The sequence below is a fragment of the Amphiprion ocellaris genome, chromosome 14 (genome assembly GCF_022539595.1).
Source record: "Amphiprion ocellaris isolate individual 3 ecotype Okinawa chromosome 14, ASM2253959v1, whole genome shotgun sequence".
In the NCBI taxonomy this organism is placed as follows: Eukaryota; Metazoa; Chordata; class Actinopteri; family Pomacentridae; genus Amphiprion; species Amphiprion ocellaris.
In genome coordinates, this window is record NC_072779.1 from 27,189,863 (window position 1) to 27,214,813 (window position 24,951).

Below are 24,951 nucleotides of genomic sequence, written 5' to 3' on the forward strand. Positions count from 1 at the left end.
TTCATTAGGAAACTTGGTGGATAACAAAATATTTCTATTTGAAGGCAACTGCTACCCTCACTCCACACAATAAGTACTTCTGCTAAAAGAAAAAAAACAAATGTTCTTCAGTATTTATTTAGAAAATTGATTTTGAATTAGGCTACCATATTAAGCTAAGGAATTCATTTCTGCAAAGCCTTGACATGAAAAAAAGGAAAATTTTGAAAGTGGGAAGTTGAAAATGTTGACATGCTTTTGCATGTATGAAAGGGCTAAAGGCTTCTCAGAAAGTGTAGTGGTTGTCACACAGCTGTGCTTTTCATACCTCACTTACTGGCTTAATGTCACATTCAAACACATATTTTACAACTTTTGAGTTATGAATGTAAATATAAATATGTTTCATAAATTACAAAAATTTTCAGTCTTTTAAAGATCAACTTGTTTTAGTATAGCTTATAAACTCTATTTTAAGTTAACTCCCTGTGTGAGCCCTGAAGAGGAGTACATTAAACCAAGCTATTCAACTTAAAAAAAAAACAAACAAAAAAAACAGGAGTCACTGCAGAGCACTGACAAAAACACGGTGGCTTAAAAGCATTTACGTCTGCTAAGTGAGAAGAATTTGTAAATCTATTCTATGTTGGAGATGCCAAGAGCAAAACTGATGGCTTGTGCTGTGACTTCTGTGGTGTTGAGTTTGCGCTCTTTGACTGTCTGTGGCTTAATGGAGCTGGTCATCATGTGTCTGGAGACCCGGAGAAAGGAAAGGGGGAGGGAGGAAGGATTTGCCAAGCCTTGGGTCACTATCTGTTGTTTCTTTTTGTGGTTTTCAGTTGAAGCATGCTTCCACTTGGTTTGCACTGAACTGCAGGGATCATCAACCTCTTCAAAAATGTTTTTATTACTGAAGGGCTTCGCATCAAAGAACTTGTGTGTCAGTGGTCTCAGTAAATGTATTTATTTCCAGCTGAGCAGTGTGCACTGCACCTTAATCTGAAGCACCAGAAAGCAATTTGTAATTATCTTCCTTACAACATTTTCTTTTACTTGCTCTCTTATATTTCCTTCCCCTCGCCCTTCATTCACACATGCAGTCACACACTGTGTCTCTGCTTTTGTGTTTTTTGTAATGTGCAGGCACTCCCATAATACTTTCACTGACAGCTGACGTCTCCTACCACTGTTTTCCCCTAGGCAAATTACAGGCATTCCCCTCCCCTCCCATGTGCGTGCAAGCTGAGCTGTATGCTTACAGTTGTGTGTGCATTTGCACACACGCAGTTTCTGTCAGGCAGGCTGCTCGAACCGGAAGTCACGACTCACAAGTCAGAGAGCGTTATTCACAGGTCTTTCTGCTCACTCTCTATCCCTCCCTCCCTCCCTCCCTCTCATGCTCTCTGCTGCTGAAGGCTTTGTAGAGGAAACGTGACACAGTATCTTCTGCTGCACTTGCTGGCCGCCAGTGACTCATGTACCTACTTTCAGAGCACAGCTTGTTTAATGCAGCTCCCAGTCTGTGTAGCACGTTAACTATGGCAGTCTCAGCAGGACATGCTGGGGCTCTTCTCACCAAAGAAGCATACAGACTCAGTAGCTGCATGCTCTCATTTTAGCCATTTCTGCTGCTGCTGAGGCAATTTGTGCTTCAATTTGGCTACATTCCCTCGCTCATACACACTAATACACATATTGAATTTTTTGTCTTTCCATTCAACGTAAGACTGTATCTACAGATTTTGTTCTGTCAGCATCTTCCAAGTTTTCAGCTCTGCTTGGATGCCAGCAAAAGATGGTTACATTGCTGATGAAATATTTCTTTGCATGCTAAATGTTACTGTTGGATTTTCGTTATTCCAATTTTTGAAGTCCGACTGCACAGTGCCAGGGGGATTGCTTCCTATGTTTGGCTCTGTTAGAGTACTACGTGCTCCATTTCCCAGGTTAATCTACACTCTTTTCTGTCATCATGCTATCTGTCTGGACTGAGGTGTGCATTTTAAGTTAAAGGGGACCAGCAGGTGTAGTGACAAATGTCACGAGTTTAATGTTTTTTAACCTAAGCTCTCTGGACCAACAACAATCTGATGCTCTGGGGGATTTTGACCTCTTTATATTCTGTAATATTCTTTTGAACAGAAAAAAATATTTGAGTTTTATTTTAGATTTATTATGTGTGTTGCCTGTTTTCTGCACAAATGGTCAAAGGACTGTTGTGTGGGTAGATGTTAACTTGTGTTTTATGGGTCTATCAGTGATATCCTGCTTGGGTGCTCTATGTGCTGTGGCTGTACTTTTAACAGCATTGACTGATGTTGTTTCATACAAGCCTGATTTCCTGATATCTTACAATATTCCTCATCTGTGCTGCTGCATGTCTTCTGTTAACAGGCACTAGTGAGTCCACTATGTGACTCAGCACTGCATGCTAATGCAGAATGAGGTAATGTTGTCTCTAAGAAACACTGCTGTCCTCACTACCAGCAATGAAACAAGACTTGAGTTGCAGTTCATGGTTCCCAATGATTAGTGTAGGGCAGTCAAAATACGATGTGACAATCACACAGAAGTGGTGACTATGGTAAAATAAACTGTGAAGAGGTCATGTAAGTGAGGAATGAATGGGTGTAACACAATCCCCAATCTTACATACGGGCTCTACTTTCAACCAGAAACAGTGTTTTTGGACAACGACTGAAAGTGATTTATTCTATGTATATGATGTTAGAACTCAATTCTTTCTGGTCAACAGCATTCATAAATTAAAGCTGCAAACGGCATTGAATGGGTCCTCACTCTCATGCACTTCGGGACATGATGCAAGTGGAGGTGTGGTGTACGTTGCGGTGTGACACAAAAGTGAAGGTGTCGATACGTAGCTGACCAATTTCAGGGATTATATCACAGAGTTTGGAGATATGGTATGTGCGAATCTAGAGCATTTTCACAGTTATAGTGTGCTTTATACGGAGGCAAAATGGCACAGACAAGTCTTAGAAAAATGCTAAAATTGGTGTTTAAAACAAGAGGACAAAACATATTGAAGCCACTTAAAGAGACTGAAACATACTGGGAGCAAATGTAGTAAGACTAAAACATAATTGGAGTCAGTGTAAATAGGCTGAAACATACTGTTAGCCTATAGAAAGAGACAAAAAACATACCAGGAAGCAGTTAGTCAAGGTTGAATTGCACTCCCAATATAAAGAGGTAGAAAAAACTGGATGCCAGTGTAAAGAGGATGAAAGAATAGGAATATGGACAACTGATGAGTAATAGTACATCAAAGTGTAAAACATGTAATTTCCTCTCCAGTAGGAGGCACTATGAGTGTGAGTGGATATTATGATATGGATGTCATAAGGGCAGGACTGTGATCAATCATGTAAAGTTTGAATCAGATTGCAGCATGTAGAGGGGATTTACACAGCGCTTCCTGCTTCATGACGTATCATCAAAGTTTGATGGACCGCCATGGCCACACCCTTTGACTTGTATGTACGATTTCCACAAATTTTCAGCCTTAAAGCATGTTGTATAAATTGTCCAATTTTGAGGTCTTTTGGAGTTGTCCTCTACGAGGAGATAACCACTGAAAATGACCAAAATCACGAAAAATATCACAATTAATCCAAGATGGTGGACTTCCTGTTGAGTTTAGGGGTTTGGTCCCATTGACTTTTTTTGTTCGCCCTGATGTGTTAACATACGTGTACCAAATTTTGTAGACATAGGTAAAACATGTTGCGGGTGTTATTTGTTGAAATTACTGTAGGGGGCGCTATGACACATGCAGGCCGAGATGCATACAGTGTTGTCCTTTAGCCAATTGTGATGTGTGCGGCAATTTTGGTGAATTTCTGAGCATTCCTAATGTGTCAAAAAGTATATGAAGTTTCATGGCAAAGGGTCAAATTTCCAGGGGCCGCCATGACCACACCCTCAGACTTTTGCGCAACATTTTGATAACTTTTCATCCACGTCCTGGTGTATACAGTCCCTGACAAAAGTCTTGTCACTTATCCAAGTTGTAGGAACAACAAATAGGAACTTGACTGGTAGTTGATCAATTGGAATTAGAAATGGCTCCTATGAATGGCAAAGCCCTCTAGATTGTATTTATTATACTAAAATAAAGTTTTGTATCATTCATTGAGTTTTATCATTTAATTAGGAGAGAAAGGTCAGATTTTGCTTGGACAAAAGTCTTGTCGCATACAAAAATAATGTAGAAATTAGACATATACTTTATTTTGAATATGCAAATTTCCTACAAAAACATCAGAACATAAAGTCTGGGCCTTGCAAAAAAGAATTAATATCATGTATGACTCCCATGTCTCACCAATGACTCAAACAATTTTTTGGTCTTCTGTGTAATGCTGGTTTCTGAGCAGTAATTTGACCATGGAGACCACCGCATGAGAGAATTCGACAAACTGTTCTTGTAGATACATGGGTTTCTGGTGACCAGTTCATATGTAGCTCTGCTGCAGTTGAAAAGGGGCTGGCCCTGGACTGTCGAAACAACAAACGGTCCTCTCGAACAGTTGTCTTACCGGGTCTGCCTGACCGTTCTCACCAAGTACGTGAGTACGGAATTGCATCCTTAGAATTGAGAAATGGCCAGTGTCCTTCCTTTAGCCAATTGTGATATGTGTGGCAATTTTGATGAGTTTTATGAGCATTCTTAACCTGTCAAAAAGCACTTTTCTTACCACATCAACAATGTGTTGTCACGACAACAGCGTTGTATGAAATGTCAAAATCTTCACACTGTGGCATTGTTATGGTATGAAGACACTCTAGGGGGCGCTATGGAGCAATTTTGCCACATACCTCTAAAATTCCTATCGAATATAAAATTTTTCACCAATTCTGGTGCATCTGCAAATTTTACGCGAATTTGAGCATGTTTAGGCCCTCAAAAATGCGTTTAAAAAGTCGGGAGAAAAATAATAATTCCTTGCATTCCAATAGGGTATTTGTACCATTCGGTGCTCGGACTCTAAATATCTTACTGTTTACTACATTTCAGTTAGTCATTTTTCATTCCCTTGAAAAAGCAGCTACAGTAAACACTCAGAAATATTGACCAGAATGGTAAGTGTGATACCGATCCCTCTGAAACTGGTTAAAAGCTTCAGTTTTTATATAAATTGGAACATGGTTTAGAAGTTGGCAGATGTAGCCATGTGTCTCTTCCACTTGGTTGGTTTTTAGAAATAATGCCCTACCTCAGAATAAAATGAAAATGCTCCAGTTACCTTAATGTGGGGGTCTTGTTGCAGCCAAAGTCATGGCTTGGCTGTAACTGTAATAAAATGGGTACAATTAAGAATGTTAATGGACAGTTTGGGATCCCTCACTGTGCCAGTAGCATTGGTGTAAACAGTCTCCTTCCCAGTCCTGCCTCTTGTCTCCCTGCTCATTCAGGCTCACCAACAAGCCCTCTGAACTCACAAAGATTCTTCTGTAAAACTACTATGTGCTACTTGGAGAGCTACACATGCACAATGTTTTTCATGTCCCTCTTTTCTCATATCTTCAGTGTCATTCGGACGATGGGAGCATGAACTGTCTGACTTATGTTCACCACTGGGTATTGCTATTGCAAATATGGTATTTCAGTTTCAGTATCGATGCCAGCTTAGTCTGGCTTTCTAGATGTAGACTTCAGGTTTATGACTACCCTTTCTCCTGCTTTCTCCTCTTCTACTACTGTCTGGTTGTAATTGTTTTGAAAATCCCTGTCACTACAGGAAACAACCTCATCTACAGGCTGAAAATGGCAACCTTTGTAGAGAATGTGGCTTGTGCAATAACACTGGCATTGTTGGTTCTTCTGGTCAGTTAGCCATTTTAATGACAATGCTCATCTCCCTTCTTGCGGATGCTCTACTAAAACGATTTCCCCATTACTATTTTGCAGATTGCTCTCGCTGCATCATGGACTGAGACAATTGGAATCGTTTTTTTAAAATGCAAGCAAGCCAGAGTGTTTTTCCTTCTGTTGCAGAATGGTAGTAAAGTGCATCCATATCATTCTCCAGTGCTGACACAACCCTCAGGTCTAGCTATGCAACACTAATGCCAATATAATACGTGAGTCTTCGCTTTAAGAAATGTCACAGGTTTATGCATGTTTCTTTTCAAATACATCAGTGTTTAATTTAGTCTTACTACCATTCGGTCCAGACAGGAAAAAAATTCAGCCGCTTTTTTTTTAAACAGTCTTTCATTGTGCTGTTTGTAATCATGTGACTTACAGATGGTGTTACTGTATCTAGTAAAATTTCATGTCGTATACATTGTTATGAGATGATGAATCCCACTGACTTGGTTGATCATTTGACTTTTCAATCTGGTGCCATCATCACGTCCAAAGTTTAGTTTGTCAGATACTTTGGTTTATGATTAAATACCTGCAATAGTAATGAGGTTGTCACCAGTTTTTGCTATAATTGTGTGTAGTGCTACTTAGCAAATGTTAGCATACTGAATTGCTAAAGTAAGATGGTCAGGATACTATACACAAACATGTCAGAACTGACTTTAAGCATATTGGCATGCTTACATTAGCATTTATCAAAAAGTACCACTGTGCCTAACTACAGAGTCACAGAGCTGCCATGGTGACTGTACAGTCTTGTTAACTAGAGTTTTGTATGGGGATCATCAATAATGGGCACTAGCTTGGACAACACTGAGAGCACAGCTTTAAAAATAGACTCATGGATGTCAAGATTAGACTTGCAGTAGACACAATAAAGCTGAGTAAACAGGTGTTGCTGTAATGATATTAATGCTCAGCAGACTTAAACAGTCACGTTGTTTTGGTCTCTGCAGGTGCCGTTCCCAGTTCTTCAGGGGGAAGGGGTAGAATATCTTGGCCGTGCTGATGAAGCCATCATTGCCATTTCCAACTACAGGCTCCACATCAAGTTTAAGGACTCTGTCATCAACGTGAGTACACTGTCTCAGATGATAAACATACTGAAGAGCCACAATGGCACAAGTGTCTGCGTGATCACCATGCCACTACAAAAACCAATAGCAGGAGAGAAAAGGATAAAGTGTTTAGTTTGGATACACATGGGCTTTTTCCCTTTTCCCCATATAAATTTTATAAACACATAATTGTGCAAACAAGGCAAATAAACCTACAAGTATTTTTCATGGGGTAAAGCAGTTTTAGTTGTATTCCAGCATAGCTGACTTGAAGTTTGAGAATGTTTGTACCAGATTTGTGCCATGGGGGTAGCGGGCTCTCTGATCCTCAGACAGGAGAGGTTTAATGTGACGTCCAGGCTCCAAAGGCCCGGCCCCCACTGGCACTGATGTCCACCATCCTGCTCCTGCTGATGTCAGTTCTTGCTCAAACACAAACAGTCCAATTGTTTGTATTCACTGGCAGTGAAAATCCTCCTTTTTCCCAAATCCCTGTCATCTTTTCCAAAAGGATTTGACTTCTGGAAATGATGACGTTGTTTAGGAAAGGAAGAAGGAGGTGAGGGCTGAGACATTACTGAGACATTTATGATGTCTTTTCACCTTGACTTACTTTAGCAGAGGACAGTGAGATGAATGCACTGAGTTTAAATATCAACAAATAGCAGTCCCTATTGAGGTAATTTCCTACTAGGCAGACTCCTACCTTGACCTCAGCAACAGAGGTAAACTGTATGAATGCCAACAAGCCACAACCTCTCACCTACACCTCCCTTCACAGCTCACCCTCCTACTTCTAAGCTGCTTTCTTGCCCTTTGCTCCTGTCTATGTTTGTTTTTCTCTCCATGATTTCCATTTGGCTTGGTCATGTGCTGCAAGTAGCTCACTGCATGAGCCACTCAATTATGTTTCATCTTACAGCCTCTTTGGTGTTTTCTTTCCTTTAACTCTTCATTTCCCTTTGTCTCCTGAAGTTCTTTAGTTTAATTGTTTTTTTCCCCCATTTCCTCCTGTCTTGTGTCCTCCCTCCTCCTTCTCTCTCTGTTTGTGTTCCATGGTGTCACTGTGTTATAGACCTACCCTGGTGTGGACAATGAGATATCTGTGAGTACCATATGATGCAGGACTGACCTTCATGAAATAAACAAGCACCATTTCTGCCATGATTCAAAGTAGTTGTTCATACAAGGTGCACACAGTTCTGTTGCATAAGGGTTTGTCCGAAAATGAAGTTGCGTAGGTGACTTGTAAATATTGCCGGTGACTTCATTAACCCTTCAGTCTACAGTACCACTTAAAGCTTTAAAAGTACTGTAGACATCAGGTATATTGCTGTTGGTTGGTGTCAGAGACAAAGCTAGAAATGGACAGTCTTCCTCTGTTTCACAGTGAGACTGTGCTTTGTGTTTCTAGCCTGGGTTCAGTCTGTACTAGACCAGAGGGTGGTAACTTCTCTACAGATGTGCTGTCTGCTCTGACAGTGGACCATCATTCTGATTGCACCTGCTCTCTGTCTCACCCTACAGGTGCCTCTCAGGCTGATAGAAAGTGTGGAGTGCAGAGACATGTTCCAGCTGCACATCATCTGCAAAGACTCTAAAGTTGTCAGGTAAGAAGAGCAACACACACGCACAGATGAACTCTGCAGGGTGATTGCGGTTGCTTTTGATAACAGGAGTAAATACAGCACAGCACTTTGGTGGTCATTTGTATTAATAATACAATAGTTCAATTCTATTGAGCCTTTAGGAAGCAATTTCGGTAATACATTGCCCTGGTTAACCACTAATCAATATTTCTATGTGTACAAATAGCTGTTACAATACTTAACTTTAGTAATAAAATTATGTTAACATTGTTCCAGTGGTATTTTTAATGCTCTCCTCCTGAATTATTTTTTGACGCTAGCGAATATGGATCTTAATATTCATAGTTCAACAGGGTTATTCCAGCTGGTGTAAAGTGAGCTTTGGAGTGAAAATACATTATTCTGGGGATTGGGTAGGGAGCAAGAATTGTCACTGATAATGACTTTGGAAACTCATTATTAGACACATGTGACATTAAGTTGCATGTGTCTATGATGAAACTTTGTTTTCTTTTGGTATGAATATATGTTGGCAATGACAGCAAACTTCATGACCAGCTTTTAAATCCATTAGGACATCAATCCATTTGATTGATGAATCAGTCAGTAGATATTAACTTATTGCTCAAATGGACTTTTTATATGTAGGGCCCCAATATTTCCGCGATCACGGAATCGCGGGTGGAATCGCGGAATTCGCCGTTAAAAACAGAATCTATGTTTAAACGTGGAATATCGCGAAATTTGACCGCAATGCTGTTTTCATGTGGAAGAGGAATGTATGTCTGGGGAAAACTGCACGGCGGGAAGCAAATCTGGGTGACATAGCAAGCCCCTTTCAAAGACTGAGCCCCTCCCCCTTCCAAACATTGTAAGCATGGCGAAGCGGCTCCCTGTGGCTCTGTCTTCGTCGGCGAAAAAACTGCGAAACGGAAAAAAAGAAAAGCGACGAAGAATGACATGCTGGACAATCTCCATGATGCCTTTCATTTGGCTTTCACAAAGTTCTTGAAGCACTGGGACACACATCCAGCCAGAGATGTGTACAGGCTGACCAGAGTCTTTGATTCCAGACAGGCTCCAGTAATGGAAAAGCAGATCGAAGCCTACTCAACACTGAAGCCCATGGCTAACCCATCAGCAGAGCTCAGTGAGCAGTGGATGGCCTATCAGCAATGTGTTTCCAGGGACCCCCTGTCAACTGATTGGACTACTGGAGAGGCCTGAGTGCAAGATTCCCAAGAGTTGCAGAGATGGCTGTGCCCTTCATCTACTTCTCAGTCAGCTCACTCGATTGTGAGCGGAGCTTCAGCAAATACAAAACTCTTCTCACAGACAAGAGAGAGACACTCACTGAACTCAACACAAAGAGGCTGGCAATCATGTATTTCAATGGTGATGCCTCTGATAGGTGGGAAATTTGAAGAGAGTAGCTCACAAGGACTAACTAGTCCTACAGCTTAAATAATTTGTTTAAGTTACTTTAAAAGAAGTTTCAGATGTTTGGTTGTTGTTTTATAAGAAGTCAACTTGTGTTTTTTTTACTTGCTGCTTGTTTTTGATGCACTTTAATTTTGCCATATTGAGGAAATGTGTTGTCTGTCACTTCAATAAATGTAAGTTAATTTCTACTTAATTTGTGTACATTTTAGTCATTTACATTAAAAACACTGTTTTTGGTCATAAAATAAGAGTAAAACAGAATTACCAAAAATTAAAATGGCAAAAAATGGAATTCCCAAAAATTAAAATGGAAAAAACAGAATTTGGGAAAAAATAAAACAGATTTTATAGGGCCCTGTATATGCTTTAAAATATATATTTCAGTTTATAGTAAGATAAATTATACAGTATTAATAATAATAAAGAATTTAAAAAATAATGCAATTCATGACCATGTAAATTGTTATTAGTTCCAGCCGTAATGTGCAGTTCGTGGAAATGCCAGTATTTCACAGAAACGAGCAGAGGACAGTGACACAAGTTATTTCTTTGTATACTTTTAGAAATTTGGGGATTTTGTTGCTGAGTATTTTAAATGCAACACAGAAATATTATTTTGTATTAACAATTACATGAATGAGACATTTTCCTCCATTAAGTACTGCTGTCTTTCTAGTCTAAACACCACATAAAATGAGAATGAGAGGTTGTTCCCCAGGCTTCTACTGAAAGAATGTTTTTGCAGAATTGATCTGTAGCTGCTGTTATTAATGATTTCAATAATTTGATGTGATTGTTACATAGTCATTTGCCCAGTACAGAGAGATGGAATATATTTAGATGATATTTACAGAGTTTCAAAGGAAAAATGGGCAAGGCCTGCTTTTATTTTCAGCAGCCTGAAATTCTTATCTCTGTCTGATCATGGACATCTGTATAGTTCAGAACCATTGGAGCCTTCAGATGCTCTGTAACAGATGTGCCAGAGACATCTTGGTTCCTTATCATGAAGCAGCCTCATTATACCCCTGCTTCTACATGCTGGAAAATCATTGAACATCTTATGAGTTGGCTTTTTTGATTTTCTCCTAGTTCACAATGCATAAAGCTGTAAGGAGATATTTTCTTATGGAGTTTTCTAATCTTCGCACTGGGTTTCCACAGATGCCACTTTGCAACATTCAAGCAGTGCCAGGAATGGGTTAAACGTCTGAACCGGGCCACCGCCCACCTGTCCCGGCTGGAGGACCTGTTCGCCTTGGCGTATCATGCTTGGTGTCTGGGAGGCAGCGCCGATGATGAAGACCAGCACGTTCATCTCTGTCGCCCAGGTTCACATACACAACAACTTTAGTGTAAAATTTAAGAACAACTTTGGAAATTCTTTTTATTCACTTTATGCCCTGTGTGTGTAGGTGATCACGTGCGTCAGAGAATGGAAATGGAGGTCAAGAGGATGGGCTTCGACACACAGAACGTCTGGAGAGTGTCTGACATTAACTGCAACTACAAGTATGTAACAGATAATTTGCCATAAATAGCGTGGCTCTGCTGTCCTCACAGATAACCGTACTGTATGTAATACTAGTAGTACACGAGAATACTGTGAATGGTGAGTAGCAGTGTTTGAAAGAGCTTTTTCTGAGCTGTGACAGAGAGGAGGACTGGAATCAGGCAGGACTAGAAACACTGTCACCACAATGTCGCCAGTCTGAACAGATTGTGTGAGGAACAGTTTGTGTGTGTTTTGGCACTTCTCTGCACTGAGTGTCAAAACTTTGGTGGGAACTGGGAGTTGTGAAATTGCCCTGAATTACAGTTACTTCTTGGTTGGTAGTAGTGAAGTTAAATGTAGATTTCAAAAGTACACTTTCAAGGTGGCTCTGAAAGACTTGTAGCTTGCTGGATGAGGATGGCAGCTGTAGTTGGATCAGATTAGTGAGGCAAGCCTCTCCAGGGGGCCGCTCATATAACCCCTGGCAAAATTATGGAATCACCAGTCAGTTGTTTAGTTTTGCAGAAAAAAGCAGATGACAGACATGCCACAAAACTAAAGTCACTTAAAATGGCAACTTTGCGGCTTTAAGAAGCACTAAAAGAAATCAAGAAAAAAAATTGCGGTAGTCAATAACAATGCTTTTTTAGATCAAGTAGAGGGAAAAAATTATGGAATCACTCAATTCTGAGGAAAAAATTATGGAATCACCCTGTAAGTTTCCATTTCCAAAACTACCACCTGCATCAGATTAAATCTGCTCTTTAGTCTGCGGTTAAAAAAAGAGTGCTCACACCTTGGAGAGCTGTTGCACCAAGTGGATTAACATGAATCATGGCTCCAACATGAAAGATGTCAAATGAAACAAAGGACAGGATTATCAAACTTCTTAAAGCAGGTAAATCATCAAAAAATGTTGCAAAAGATGTTGGTTGTTCACAGTCAGCTGTGTCTAAAATCTGGACCAAGTACAAACAACATGGGAAGGTTGTAAAAGGCAAGCATACTGGTAGACCAAGGAAGACATCAAAGCGTCAAGACAGAAAACTTAAAGCAATATAACTTGAAAACAGAAAATGGACAGCAAAACAAATGAGGAACAAATGGGCTCAAACCGGAGTCAACGTCTGTGACTGAACTGTAAGAAACCACCTAAAGGAAATGGGATTTACATACAGAAAAGCTAAAAGAAAGCCATCATTAACAACTAAACAGAAAAAAACAAGGTTACAATGGGCTAAGGAAAAGCAATTGTGAACTGTGGATGACTGGACGGAAGTCATATTCAGTTATGAATCGCAAATCTGCATCGGGCAAGGTAATGATGCTGGAACTTTTGTTTAGTGCCATTCCAATGAGATTTTTGAAGACGACTGCCTGAAGAAAACATGCAAATTTCCACAGTCATTGATGATATGGGGCTGCATGTCAGGTAAAGGCACTGGGGAGATGCCTGTCATTACATCTTCAATAAATGGACAAGTTCACATTGACATTTTGGACACTTTTCTTATTCCATCAATTGAAAGGATGTTTGGGGATGATAACATCATTTTTCAAGATGAAAATGCATCTTTCCATAGAGCAAAAACTGTGAAAACTTTCCTTGAAGAAAGACACATAAGGTCAATGTCATGGCCTGCAAATAGTCCGGATCTCAATGCAATTGAAAATCTGTGGTGGAAATTGAAGAAAATGGTCCATGACAAGGATCCAACCTGCAAAGCTGATCTAGCAACAGCAATCAGATAAAGTTGGAGCCAGATTGATAAAGCGTACTGTTTGTCACTCATTAAGTCTATGCCTCAGAGACTGCAAGCTGTTATAAAAGCTAGAGGTGGTGCAACAAAGTACTAGTGGTGTGTTGTAGTGTTTTTTGTTTGTTTTTCATGATTCCATAATTTTTTCCCTCTGCTTGATCTAAAAAAGTAAATAGTAAAGCCAGAAAGTTGCCATTTTAAATGACTTTAGTATTGTGGCATGTCTGTGATCTGCTTTTTTTTCTACAAAATTAAACAACTGAATGAACATCCTCCAAGACTGGTGATTCCACAATTTTTGCCAGGGGTTGTAGACAGATATGTGAGTAAAATATACTGCAATGTCAAAAGCAAGCCTTAGCAAATTTGCATTAACATTCACACTACTACTCAGTCATATCGCAGTCAAATCTGAACACACTTCAGTCTATTGGTATTGAAATTTTTCATGTTTTGTTTCTAATTTTACTGTCCTAGTAAAGTGGAGATACACAGGTGAGTACTTATTCACCTTTTTGTTGTCTAATCCTTTAGGTTAACAGTAGTCTGACCAATTCTAAGCATAAACAAATAATCAAAACAGTGGGATCAAAGGAGTTTGGAGGCCATGTCGACACCTTCCACTCTTTGTGTTCCTCGAGCAATTCTTGAACAGCTATTTATTTAACAAGGCACCTTGTCGTGCTAGATTAGGCCACTGGCAATGGGAAGGGCTGTTGGCACAGTGGGTGTATGTGATCTGCAACAATATTTATGTAGATGGTACATGTCAAAGTAACATCCACATGAATGCCAGAACACAAAGTTTCCCATCAGAACATTGCATTCTAACAACATGAGCTATATCATTCACTTCACTATCAGGGTTTTAATGTTGAGGCTGATCCGTGTATATCGAGTAGTTGTGTGTGTACCTGTATATCATTGTCTACTCTGCTCTCTGAGTAAATAAACATTACAAAAAAGGTCAGTCTGCTTGGAGGGCCAAGAAGAGCACATCCTCCTGAGGGAGACAGACACACAGGACAACTGGCTAATTAAACAAGCCACAGCCTACTGAGGTCCATGACTCAGCACAGGATTTCACTTTCGCACGAACACACACACACACACACACACACACACACACACACACACACACACACACACAATCTGTATCCCTACCTCCTTGGAGCAAGTGAATAAAAATTGATGAAAGTATCATGGGAGAGAAAGAGGAAACCATGGAGTGAGGCAGTAGCACTTTGTAATTTCTTCTCTGCAAGAGCTGAGAGTTGGGCTGCCACCTAAAAATCGATGCTTCGAAGCATCAATCAGAGATCCCTGATTTGACTCAGAGAATCTGAGTCGAGCATTCATTTATCAACATGACAACATGCTCTGCTTTAGTGGGTAAGTGATGGCCAAAGCTGAACCGTGAAGTGGAGTGACAATCTTGTCACTGGCCATGCCTTTCCCTTTAGGGAAAATGGCCTTGTGGGTAATCTGTGTGTGACGTAGGTTCATTGCTGTGGGAAGTGACCAACTCTGGTGTGCAAGAAGTACTGTTGCCATCACACAGCTACAGCCACGGTGAAGTGCATGCTGACAGAGGGGATTAAGTTACTGCAGTCTACAATAAAGTGTTGAGATAGGCTTGATTTCAATACAACAACAATCAAAACCTTGTGTACTGTGTTCGCTGCTCTGAAAGAAAGGAAATAAAGCCTGGTTTCACAATAATGATGTCTCTCCCAGCAAGGCATAATATGTGGGTAAAACAAATGAACAAATATTTAAATCATCATAATGAATGCCTGAATCAATTTCAAGTGACAAAATTGTGATTGGGATTTAGCCGTAGCTGAGAGTTATTAATGCTGCGGTGACCCTGACAAGTCAAAAATTTTGGAAGTTGTGTTTGCAGCAGCTTTAAGCTCTGTTTCACCTTGTTTTTTTATTATTGGAATACATTAAAAGTAAATACAGCATCATAAACTACATTTAGTCATCCTCTAATAACTTCTTACCTCTTGTTCTTCCTCCAGGTTGTGCTCCAGCTACCCGCAGAAACTTCTGGTTCCAATATGGATCACTGACAAGGAACTGGAGAGTGTGGCTTCCTTCAGGTCCTGGAAGAGGATCCCAGTGGTGGTCTACAGGTAGATTTACTGATATGTGTACAGTATCATTCAAAAGCTTGGACACACCTTCTAATTCAGTAGTTTTTATTAGGGTCCAAGCACCGAATGGTGCGAAGACTCTATTGGAATGCAAATGTTTCTTATTATTTTTTTCCTGAAACAACAAATTTGCACACACATTGTAACAGGCGGAAAATTTTGTATTTTAGGGGAATTGCAAATATATGTGGCAAAATGGCTCCAAAGCACCTCTTATACTTTCCTACGGGCAGCATATTTCACCTACAGCAGTCAAATTTGGTAGGCATATGCAGCACATCAGGCTGAACAAAAAAAGTGGTGGCCATATTGTAAACCCAACAGGAAGTCTGCCATTTTACGTTGACTGTCAAATTTTGGCCATTTTTGATTATTTTCAAGAGCCAACTCGTCCTAGGGGGTAACTCCAAATCACCTCAAATTTTCCCAGTACATAAAGCAGGCCTTAGTGATGAAAAATTATTAAAATGTTCTGCAAAAGTCAAAGGGCGTGGCTGTGGCAGCCTCTGGAAGTTTGATCCTTCGCTATGAAACATCAAATGCTGTGTAAATGCCCTGAACAAGCACCAATCTGCCTCAAACTTTACATGTTTGGTCAGAATCCTCTCCTGATGACATTCATATGACAAAATCCATTTACAGTCATAGTGCCACTGACTGGCAGCAGGATTTTTTTTCTTTACATTTTGATGTACTATTGTTAGCCCTTGGCCCATATTCACCTGAAATGTGGTGACATAAGCCTTAAGATGTTGATGATGATTCATGGAAAAAAATGGTGACTTGTCATCAAATGGCACGTCTGAGGTGGCACGGTGAATTTCAATGCGTCGCCATGACTACTGAAGTCTTTATATCTCAGCTGCACGATCCAATCTGTCCAAAACTTCACGTTTGGACACCAGTCCCGGTCTGAAGATATCCACGCTCATAAATTTAGTCATAGCACCACTTATTGGTAACAGTAAGTTTAGGCATTACCTTTGCACGTGGCCCCAAACTTTGTATCATTCTGGATATTGATCAGCGAAGTCTTCACTCCTTGATAATGTCACAGTGTGAAACTTTTGATGTTTTGTACAACACTGTTGTACAATCATTGTTGATCCTTCAAGGACCATAGAACACACAATTTGATACATGCATAATAAGACAGATGATACATGCAAAGTACAACTAACATGGAAACTGATTATAGTTTACTGCTATGGTGTACGGCTCTGGCATTAAATATACTACATATATAGCTGGTGGTAAATTCAAAAATATGTAGATGAGCAAATCAAGTATAGTAAGGGCAATGCAGAGTAGATTGGTGGAAATGGGCAGCTGGAAGCAGTGGGCTGGAGGAAGGTCAACAGCAGCATCCCAAAGATGGAGACTAGGCCAGTTGGTGGGAGAACAACCACAGATCTGAAGCATCCAGCTCTGGGACCGGAGATGCTCGGAGAAAGGACACGGAGAAACAGAGTGAGTGTAATGCAATAATGGTATATATAGTAAATACATAGGTAGTTAGAGAAGAGCTCAGTGCATCAAGAGAGGTCCCCCAGCAGCCTAGGCCTATAGCAGCATAACTAGGGGCAAACTAAAGGACATTGAAAGGGGAAGTCAGTTGTGCAAATGAGGACACCAGCTGACCCCCTCAGGGTCCCCCAGTCAGCCCTTACTATGAGACTTGTCAAAAGGGAAGGTTTTAAGCCTGGTCTTAAAAATAGAGAGGGTGTCCGCCTCCCGAACCCAAACTGGGAGCTGGTTCCACAGGAGAGGTGCCTGATAACTGAAAGCTCTACCTCCCATTCTACTTTTAGAGATTCTAGGAACAACAAGTAATCCTGCAGTCTGAGAGCGAAGAGTTCTGCTAGGATAATATGGTACTATCAGGTCTTTAAGATATGATGGAGATTGGTTGTTAAGAGCTTTATATGTCAGAGGAAGGACTTTGAATTCTATTCTAGATTTAACAGGAAGCCAATGAAGAGAAACCAGTTTAGGAGAAATATAATCTCTCTTGCTAACTCCCGTCAGTACTCTGGCTGCAGTGTTTTGGATCAGCTGTAGATGTCTGAGAGAGCTATTGGGACAACCTGATAATAAGGAATTGCAGTAATCAAGCCTAGAAGTAACAAATGCATGGACTAGTTTTTCTGCATTACTCTGAGACAGGATGTTCCTGATTTTTACAATATTTCTCAGGTGGAAAAAGGAAGTCCTACAGATTTGTTTGATGTGTGAGTTAAAGGACATGTCCTGGTCAAAGATAACGCCGAGGTTCCTCACAGTAGTACTGAAGGCCGATGTAATGCCATCCAGAGTAACTATATGCTTTGAAAGCAATTTTCTAAGATGTTTGGGGCCAAATACAATGACTTAAGTCTTGTCTGAATTTAGTGTTAGGAAATTATAGGTCATCCAGGTCTTTATGTCCTTAAGACAATCTTGCAGTCTGGCTAGCTGATTAGTTTCATCTGGCTTCATAGATAAATACAATTGAGTGTCGTCAGCATAACAATTTCTGAATTAATACAGTGCTTCCTAATATATTGCCTAAGGGAAGCATGTATAATGTGAACAGTATTGGTCCCAAGACAGAACCCTGAGGAACTCCATGATTAGCCCTAGTATGCTCAGAAGAGTCATTGTTGACATGCACAAACTGGAACCTGTCTGATAAGTAGGATTTAAACCAGTCCAGTCAGTGCTGTCCCTTTATGGCCAATACAATGTTCCAGTTGTCGTAATAAAAGTTTGTCGATTGTATCGAATGCCGCACTAAGGTCCAACAAAATAAGTATAGAGACCAGTCCATTATCTGACGCTATGAGAAGGTCATTAGTAACTTTCACCAGAGTTGTTTCTGTGCTATGATGCACTCTGAAGCCTTACTGAAACTCTTCAAACAAGCTATTCCTTTGTAAATGTTGACATAATTGATTTGCAACCGTTCTTTCCAGAATTTCCAGGTCACATCCAGATGCCAAAATACATTCACAGCATGTGCCATAGCGCCCCCTGCAGTATTTTTAACAAGTTGCCCCCACAGCAAGTTTCACCTCCATCTACGAAATCTGGTAGACATGTATAGCATGACAGGCAGAACAAAAAAGTCTCTTGGAGCCATACCCTCAATCCAACAGGAAGTCCGCCATCTTAGATTAATTGTCGGACTTCAGAATCAGAATCAGAATCAGAATGAGTTTTATTGCCATTGTTCATGAGGTTCACAAACGAGGAATTTGACTCGGTGCAATGCTGCTACATTAAACATTTAACAAATAGTAGAGATAAAAATAAAGATAAAGATAAAGTAAATACTATAATAAAAGCTAACATCTACTATAATAAAAACTAACAACTAAGTACACTGTACAACAAAAAAGTGACTAAGTGAATAAAGTGACCAGTAGCAGCAGGTGGTGGGGGCCACCACGTAGTGCAAATATTGTAGTGCAAAAAACAGTGGTAATTGTTGATGAGTCGGTGCTGAGCTGCTGAACATAGGCACGTGTGTGTGACGTAGAGTCATCTAGTGTTCATCAGTCTGATGGCAGAGGGGAAGAAGCTGTTCATGTAGCGGGAGGTTCTGGTCCGGATGGACCTTAGTCTCCTGCCTGAGGGGAGGGGGGTGAACAGTCTGTGTCCAGGGTGAGAGGGGTCGGCAATGATCCGACCTGCACGCCTCCGGGTCCTCGAGACGTACAGATCCTGCATAGATGGAAGTCTGCAGCCGATTCACCTTCTCAGCAGTGCGCACAATGCGCTGCAGTCTGAATCTGTCCCTGATGGTGGCTCCAGCGTACCACACAGTGATGGAGGAGGTGAGGATGGACTCGATGATGGCCGTGTAGAACTGCACCAACATCTTGGTGGGCAGCTTGAGTTTCCTCAGCTGCCGCAGGAAGAACATCCTCTGCTGGGCCTTCTTGAGGAGGGAACTGATGGTCAGCTCCCACTTGAGGTCCCGGGTGATGGTGGTGCCCAGGAAGCGGAAGGAGTCCACGGTGGAGATGGGAGAGTCAGTGAGGGTGAGGGGGGGTGGTGGGGCTGTGACTTTCCTAAAGTCCACGATCATCTCCACTGTCTTCTGGGCGTTCAGGTCCAGGTTGTTGTGGCTGCACCAGGACACCAGCCGGGCCACCTCCCTCCTGTAGAAGGACTCATCACCGTCTGAGATGAGCCCGATGAGGGTGGTGTCATCTGCGAACTTCAGCAGCTTCACAGACTGGTGGCTGGAGGTGCAGCAGTTGGTGTACAGGGAGAAGAGCAGGGGGGAAAGTACACAGCCCTGGGGGGAACCGATGCTGATGCTCACCGAGTCCGAGACAGTCTTCCCCAGCCGCACGTGTTGCCTACGGACTTTTGGTGATTTTTGGTCATTTTCAAGGTTTAACTCCTCCTAGGGGATAATGCCAACTGACCTCAAATTTGGACAGTGTATAAAAAGCCCTTAATGGTGAAAAGTTTTCAAAATCCTTTGCATCAGTCAGAGGTCGTGGCCATGTCAGCCACCTGAGCTTAGATGCTTCGCCATGAAAGATGAAGTGCTGTGTAAATCTTCTCTACATGCTGCAATCTGCCTGAAACTTTACATGTTTGATCACAGTCCTGCCCTGATCTCATCCATATGCCAAAATACATTCACAGCATGTGCCATAGTGCCCCCTGCAGCATTTTCCGAAATAGCCCCCACAGCAAGTTTAACCTATGTCTACAAGATTTGGTAAGCATATGAAGCATAGAACAAAAAAAAGTCTCTTGGACCCATACTCTGAACCCAACAGGAAGTCTGCCATTTTGAATTAAGTTTTTGGTCATTGCCAGTGGTTAATTCCTCAGAGGCAGTAGCTCCAAAATACTTGAAATTTGGACAGTATATACAACATGCCTTAAGGTTGAAAATCACCCTCAAAAATCAGATGCCCTGATGACACCCATATGCTAGTATCCTCTAACAATCAGAGCACCATCTGTTGGAGAGGAAATTATGTTATACATTTTGATGAACTATTATTAACCAGTTGCCCATATTCATGTTCATTAATCTTTCATCCTCTTTACACTGGCTTCCAGTATATTCTGCCTCTTTATATTCGCTCCTAGTGTGTTTCAAATTTGACAAACTGGTTCCTGGTATGTTATATCCTCTTTCTATTGACTATCAGTATGTTTCAGCCTATTTAAACATACGCCAAGTATGTTTTTCTCAGTATGTTTCAATCTCTTTACACTGGCTTCAGTATATTTTGTCCTCCTTTTTAAACACCAATTTGAGCTTTAGGATTTTTCTCAGACTTGTCTGTGTCATTTAGCCTCTGTACAAAACACACTGTAACTCTGAAAATGCTCTATGTTCGCACATGCCATTTATAGAAACTTGGTGATATAATGCCAGAAACTGGTCAGCTACGTCTCGACACCTTCACTTTTGTGTCACACCCCAACAGACGCCACACCTCAACGTGCGTGGGTGTGCGAAGACCCGTTGAACGCTGCTTGCAGCTTTAATTTATTTTAATTATTTTCTACATTGTAGATTATTACTGAAGGCATCAAAATCATGAAAGAACACATCAGGAAATATGTTGTGAACAAAAAAGTGTTAAACAAATCAGAGTATGTTTTATATTTTAGATTCTTCAGAGTGGTCCCTTTTTGCTTTGACAGCTTTGCACACTCTTGACATTCTCTCAGTCAGCTTCATGAGGTAGTCTCCTGGAATGGTTTTGGATTCACAGGTGTGCCTTGTCAAGAGATAATTTGTGGAATTTCTTCATGTGTTTGACAGCATCAGTTGTGTTGTGCAGAGGTAGGGTTGGTACTGTTACTCCTTTGTTGTATGCACGTTTTATGCCATTCCACTAGGGGGCTCTATTACTCCTGTGGTGCATGTTGTTGTTCCATAGAGTGACCATGTTGCAGTCGGCAGTCAGGAGTTAGTTGAACATGCTACAGGCAAAATAAATTTTTCCTGAACTAAACATGGAGTTACCTTCTGTACTAACAGGTACACAGTTGGCAGCCCTATTTGACTACTGTTGTGGTCCATATTATGGCAAGAACCACTCAACTAAATAAAGAAAAACGACAGTCCATCATTACTTTAAGACATGAAGTTAAGTTGATCCGTAAAGTTTCAAAAACTTTGAATGTATCCTCAAGTGCAGTCGCAAAAACAATCAAATGCTAAGATGAAACTGGCTCATGAAGACCACCCCAGGAAAGAAAGACTAAGAGCCACCTCTGCTGCTGAGAATAAGTTCATCCAAGACACCAGCCTCAGAAATCGCAAGTTAACAGCACCTCAGATCAGAGCCCACTAGGGCTGCAGCTATCGATTAATTGAGTAATCGTCTGTCTCTGTCTCATGCACGTTACAGCATCAAAAGCGGAAGTGAGCGCACTGTGCAACAGAAATAACCGTCCGGATGGAACACGGAAAGACATCCATGCACATAAATTCTTCACAGAGGAGGTATGATGGTGTGGGGGTGTTTTGCTGGTGATTCTTGAGGATTTATTCAACATTCAAGGCACACTGAACCAGCATGACTACCACAGCATTCTGCCACGCTGTGACATCCCATCCGGTTTGGGCTTACTGGGACCATCATTTGATTTCAAGAAGACAGTGACCCCAAACACACCTCCAGACTGTAAGGGCTCAGATGGCCTGGCTTCCACAGACCCCTGGCCTAAACCCAGTGGAGATGGTTTGGGACAAAATGGACTGCAGAGTGAAGGAAAAGCAGCCAACAAGTGCTCAGCACCTCTGGGAACTCCTTTAAGACTGTTGGAAAACCATTCCAGGTGGCTACCTCATGAAGATGAGAGAATGCCAAGAGTGAGCAAAGCTGTCATCAAAGCAAAAAAGAGGGCTACTTTAAAGAATCTAAAATATAATCTGACTTGTTTAACACTTTTTTTTTTTTTACAACATAATTACATATGTGCTCTTTTATAGTTTTGATGTCTTCAGTATTAATCTATAATGTAGAAAATAATTAAAATAAATTTAAAAAAAACACTGAATGAGAAGGTATGTCCAAGCTCTTGACTGGCACTGTATGTGTTTGTCCCAGCTGGCACAACACCACATTTTGGTTTAATTCTTCAATCTGGTTTTGTGTTTAATCTTTGTGACATTTTTACCGTGAATTTCAGACATCTGAAAAATGGGGCAGTGATCGCCCGTTGCAGCCAACCTGAGATCAGCTGGTGGGGCTGGAGGAACACAGATGACGAGTACCTGGTGACGTCCATCGCTAAGGCCTGTCACATGGACACTGGAGCCAAGGCTGCACCAGCCTGCCGACAGCGCAGCGAAGCTCCCGACTCTTCTGACAGCGATTTTGGTAAATCTGTTGTTGAATTTCATGTATGCAGATTCACACAGCACTGAAAGTCTGAAAATACTTTTCAAACTAAGGCCAGTGATTTGTGACGCTCCAGGAAGAATATAAATTCCATTATTTACATGCCAAATTAATTTTTATTACTTCCGATATAGACCAGGAGATAATAAAACTTAAGTACTAAGAAATACACCATTTTCAATTACACCTGCATACGTAGGGCTTGTTCAGCAAATACATTGTCACCTACTTATACAGTCATATTTAATTAGCATTAAATTATATTTATAGTCCATCATTGTTTGCGTTCTCACACTTCAAAAAAAGGAAAAAAAAAAGCACCTGCATTAACGGTCAGTATACTTCATTATAATCAATCTGTGTTACAGAAAGGTTACTAGGCTCTAAGTAGGGCAGCTGGCAGCAGCTACTGTAGAAAAACAATATGGTTCGCTCATTCGTTTTTCCATTTCAAAATAAAATAAAAAAAAAAAAACAAACTGCGTAGTTCTTTTGTTTTTCAGTTTTTAAAACTTAAATGTAGAAATGCATTAGTTAACTAATGAAAAAAACACAGTGTTGGATTTTTGCTGTAGAAATTACAAAATACGGCTCTTGTTTCAATTTGTAGCAACACCAGAAGTCGCCGAGGAAGAACAGTTTAGAACTGGTCTGGACCGTGAACACATCTAGAATGGCTGTAGTTGAGCCCTTTTCCAGTTTCATTCTCTTTGAGAGGGGAAAACCCACGCAGAAATCATGGAGCTCCACATTGCTCTATAATGAGTGTCAGGAGGTTCTGCATGGAGAACTTTTTAAGAAGACGCAATCATGTGTCCGATACTGATTTGGAGAGAGCTGTAATTTGTTCTGTTAACCAGATATTATTTTCAGTGTTATACTTTATTAACTGTAGAATGTTACATTTAATTTTTGTGTGTGTGTGTTTTACAAATAGGTCCGACATATGGATGGAAGTTTATGAAGGGATACTGGTCGTCTATTGGTGCCGCTGTTCCAGTTTAACTGACGATCAGGTTAACTGGTGATAGTTTCCGTCTCCAGATGTTTCGTTGCAGATTCGACCAGGCCAGACCTGGCTGTGTGTGAAGAAAACCTCGCTGAAAAATGTCAGCATCACTACTTAATAAAGTCTATAACCATGTAAATATCACCTACAGACAAGTAAAAAGAAATGTGTTGGCCGAAATAAAAAACATGTATTTTTATGAATGGTGAGAGGAAACGATGGAATCCAGAGATAAAATTAGAGATCACAGTCTGACTCATCATGCCACCAATCAGTCTGATGAACATCCCTTTTCATCCACATAGATCTTTGTCATTCTGCCAGGTGTTGAACACCTGGCGATTGTTCAGGAAACACGCCCAGGTTAACTGAGGATAGTAACAACTTAACATAGGCTGCCTGGTTAATAACAAGCCACAAAACTAATTATTGTCTCACCAAGAAAACCCACAACATAGAAGCACGTCCACTGCTGTGTGTTAGTCTGAGTTCAGTGGAACAGATCCAGAGCAGAACTTCAGGTTTATCTCGAGTTTGTTCACAGAAACACTCAGACCCTCAGCAGCCTCCCATCATAACACGCAGCAGAACTTTAGCTAGATCTGATAAAATACACCGGAGCAAGACCACGTTGTCAAAACTTGTCACTCAGAAAACAATAAAAATACATTCAGTTCTCCGTCCTGACCGTCATGTCAGAGCACGTTAACCGCTGACAGTATTAAATAAAAATGGAAGTAAAGGGATCCGATCTGGTCAAAACAAACAATATATTTGTGTGAGTTGTGTCTTCACAAAAACCCTGGCTGGTTTAGAAATGACAAAAAGATACTTTTAAAGACATTGCAGAGGAAGAGTAGAATACTTCCAGTACTGTACAGTCTGAGTGATTATACTACGCAGGTAGTTTGTGTTATATTTTGTAATCCTTTTTACATCCTTGTGAAGATGATTAACGGACTGATCGGTGGCATGATGAGTCAGACTGTGGTCTCTAATTTTATCTCTGGATTCCATCGTTTCCTCTCACCGTTCATAAAAGTATGTGTTTTTTATTTCAGCCAGCACATTTCTTTTAGTGTCTGTAGATGATATTTACATGGATATAAACTTTGTTAAGTAGTGATGCCAACGTTTTTCGGCGAGGTTTTCTTTATCTAGTATCTTTATTTCACACACAGCCAGGT

The 24,951-nt window shown here is 40.7% G+C and overlaps 1 protein-coding gene across 5 annotated transcripts in view; it reads left to right on the forward strand.

Annotated features, from left to right (window-relative positions):
- mtmr4 (myotubularin related protein 4) overlaps nucleotides 1-24,951 on the forward strand; it is a 63,658-nt gene that overhangs the window by 25,706 nt on the left and 13,001 nt on the right. For 4 of the 5 annotated variants that reach the window (XM_023269331.3, XM_055017097.1, XM_023269332.3 and 1 more), the window contains 7 exons: nucleotides 6,832-6,948; nucleotides 8,009-8,038; nucleotides 8,461-8,543; nucleotides 11,130-11,296; nucleotides 11,381-11,477; nucleotides 15,248-15,361; nucleotides 22,544-22,734. In XM_023269331.3, the coding sequence (XP_023125099.1) occupies nucleotides 6,832-6,948; nucleotides 8,009-8,038; nucleotides 8,461-8,543; nucleotides 11,130-11,296; nucleotides 11,381-11,477; nucleotides 15,248-15,361; nucleotides 22,544-22,734 (799 nt within the window). The remainder of the gene's footprint in view (nucleotides 1-6,831; nucleotides 6,949-8,008; nucleotides 8,039-8,460; nucleotides 8,544-11,129; nucleotides 11,297-11,380; nucleotides 11,478-15,247; nucleotides 15,362-22,543; nucleotides 22,735-24,951) is intronic. The other variant, XM_023269330.3, reaches the window with a different exon arrangement.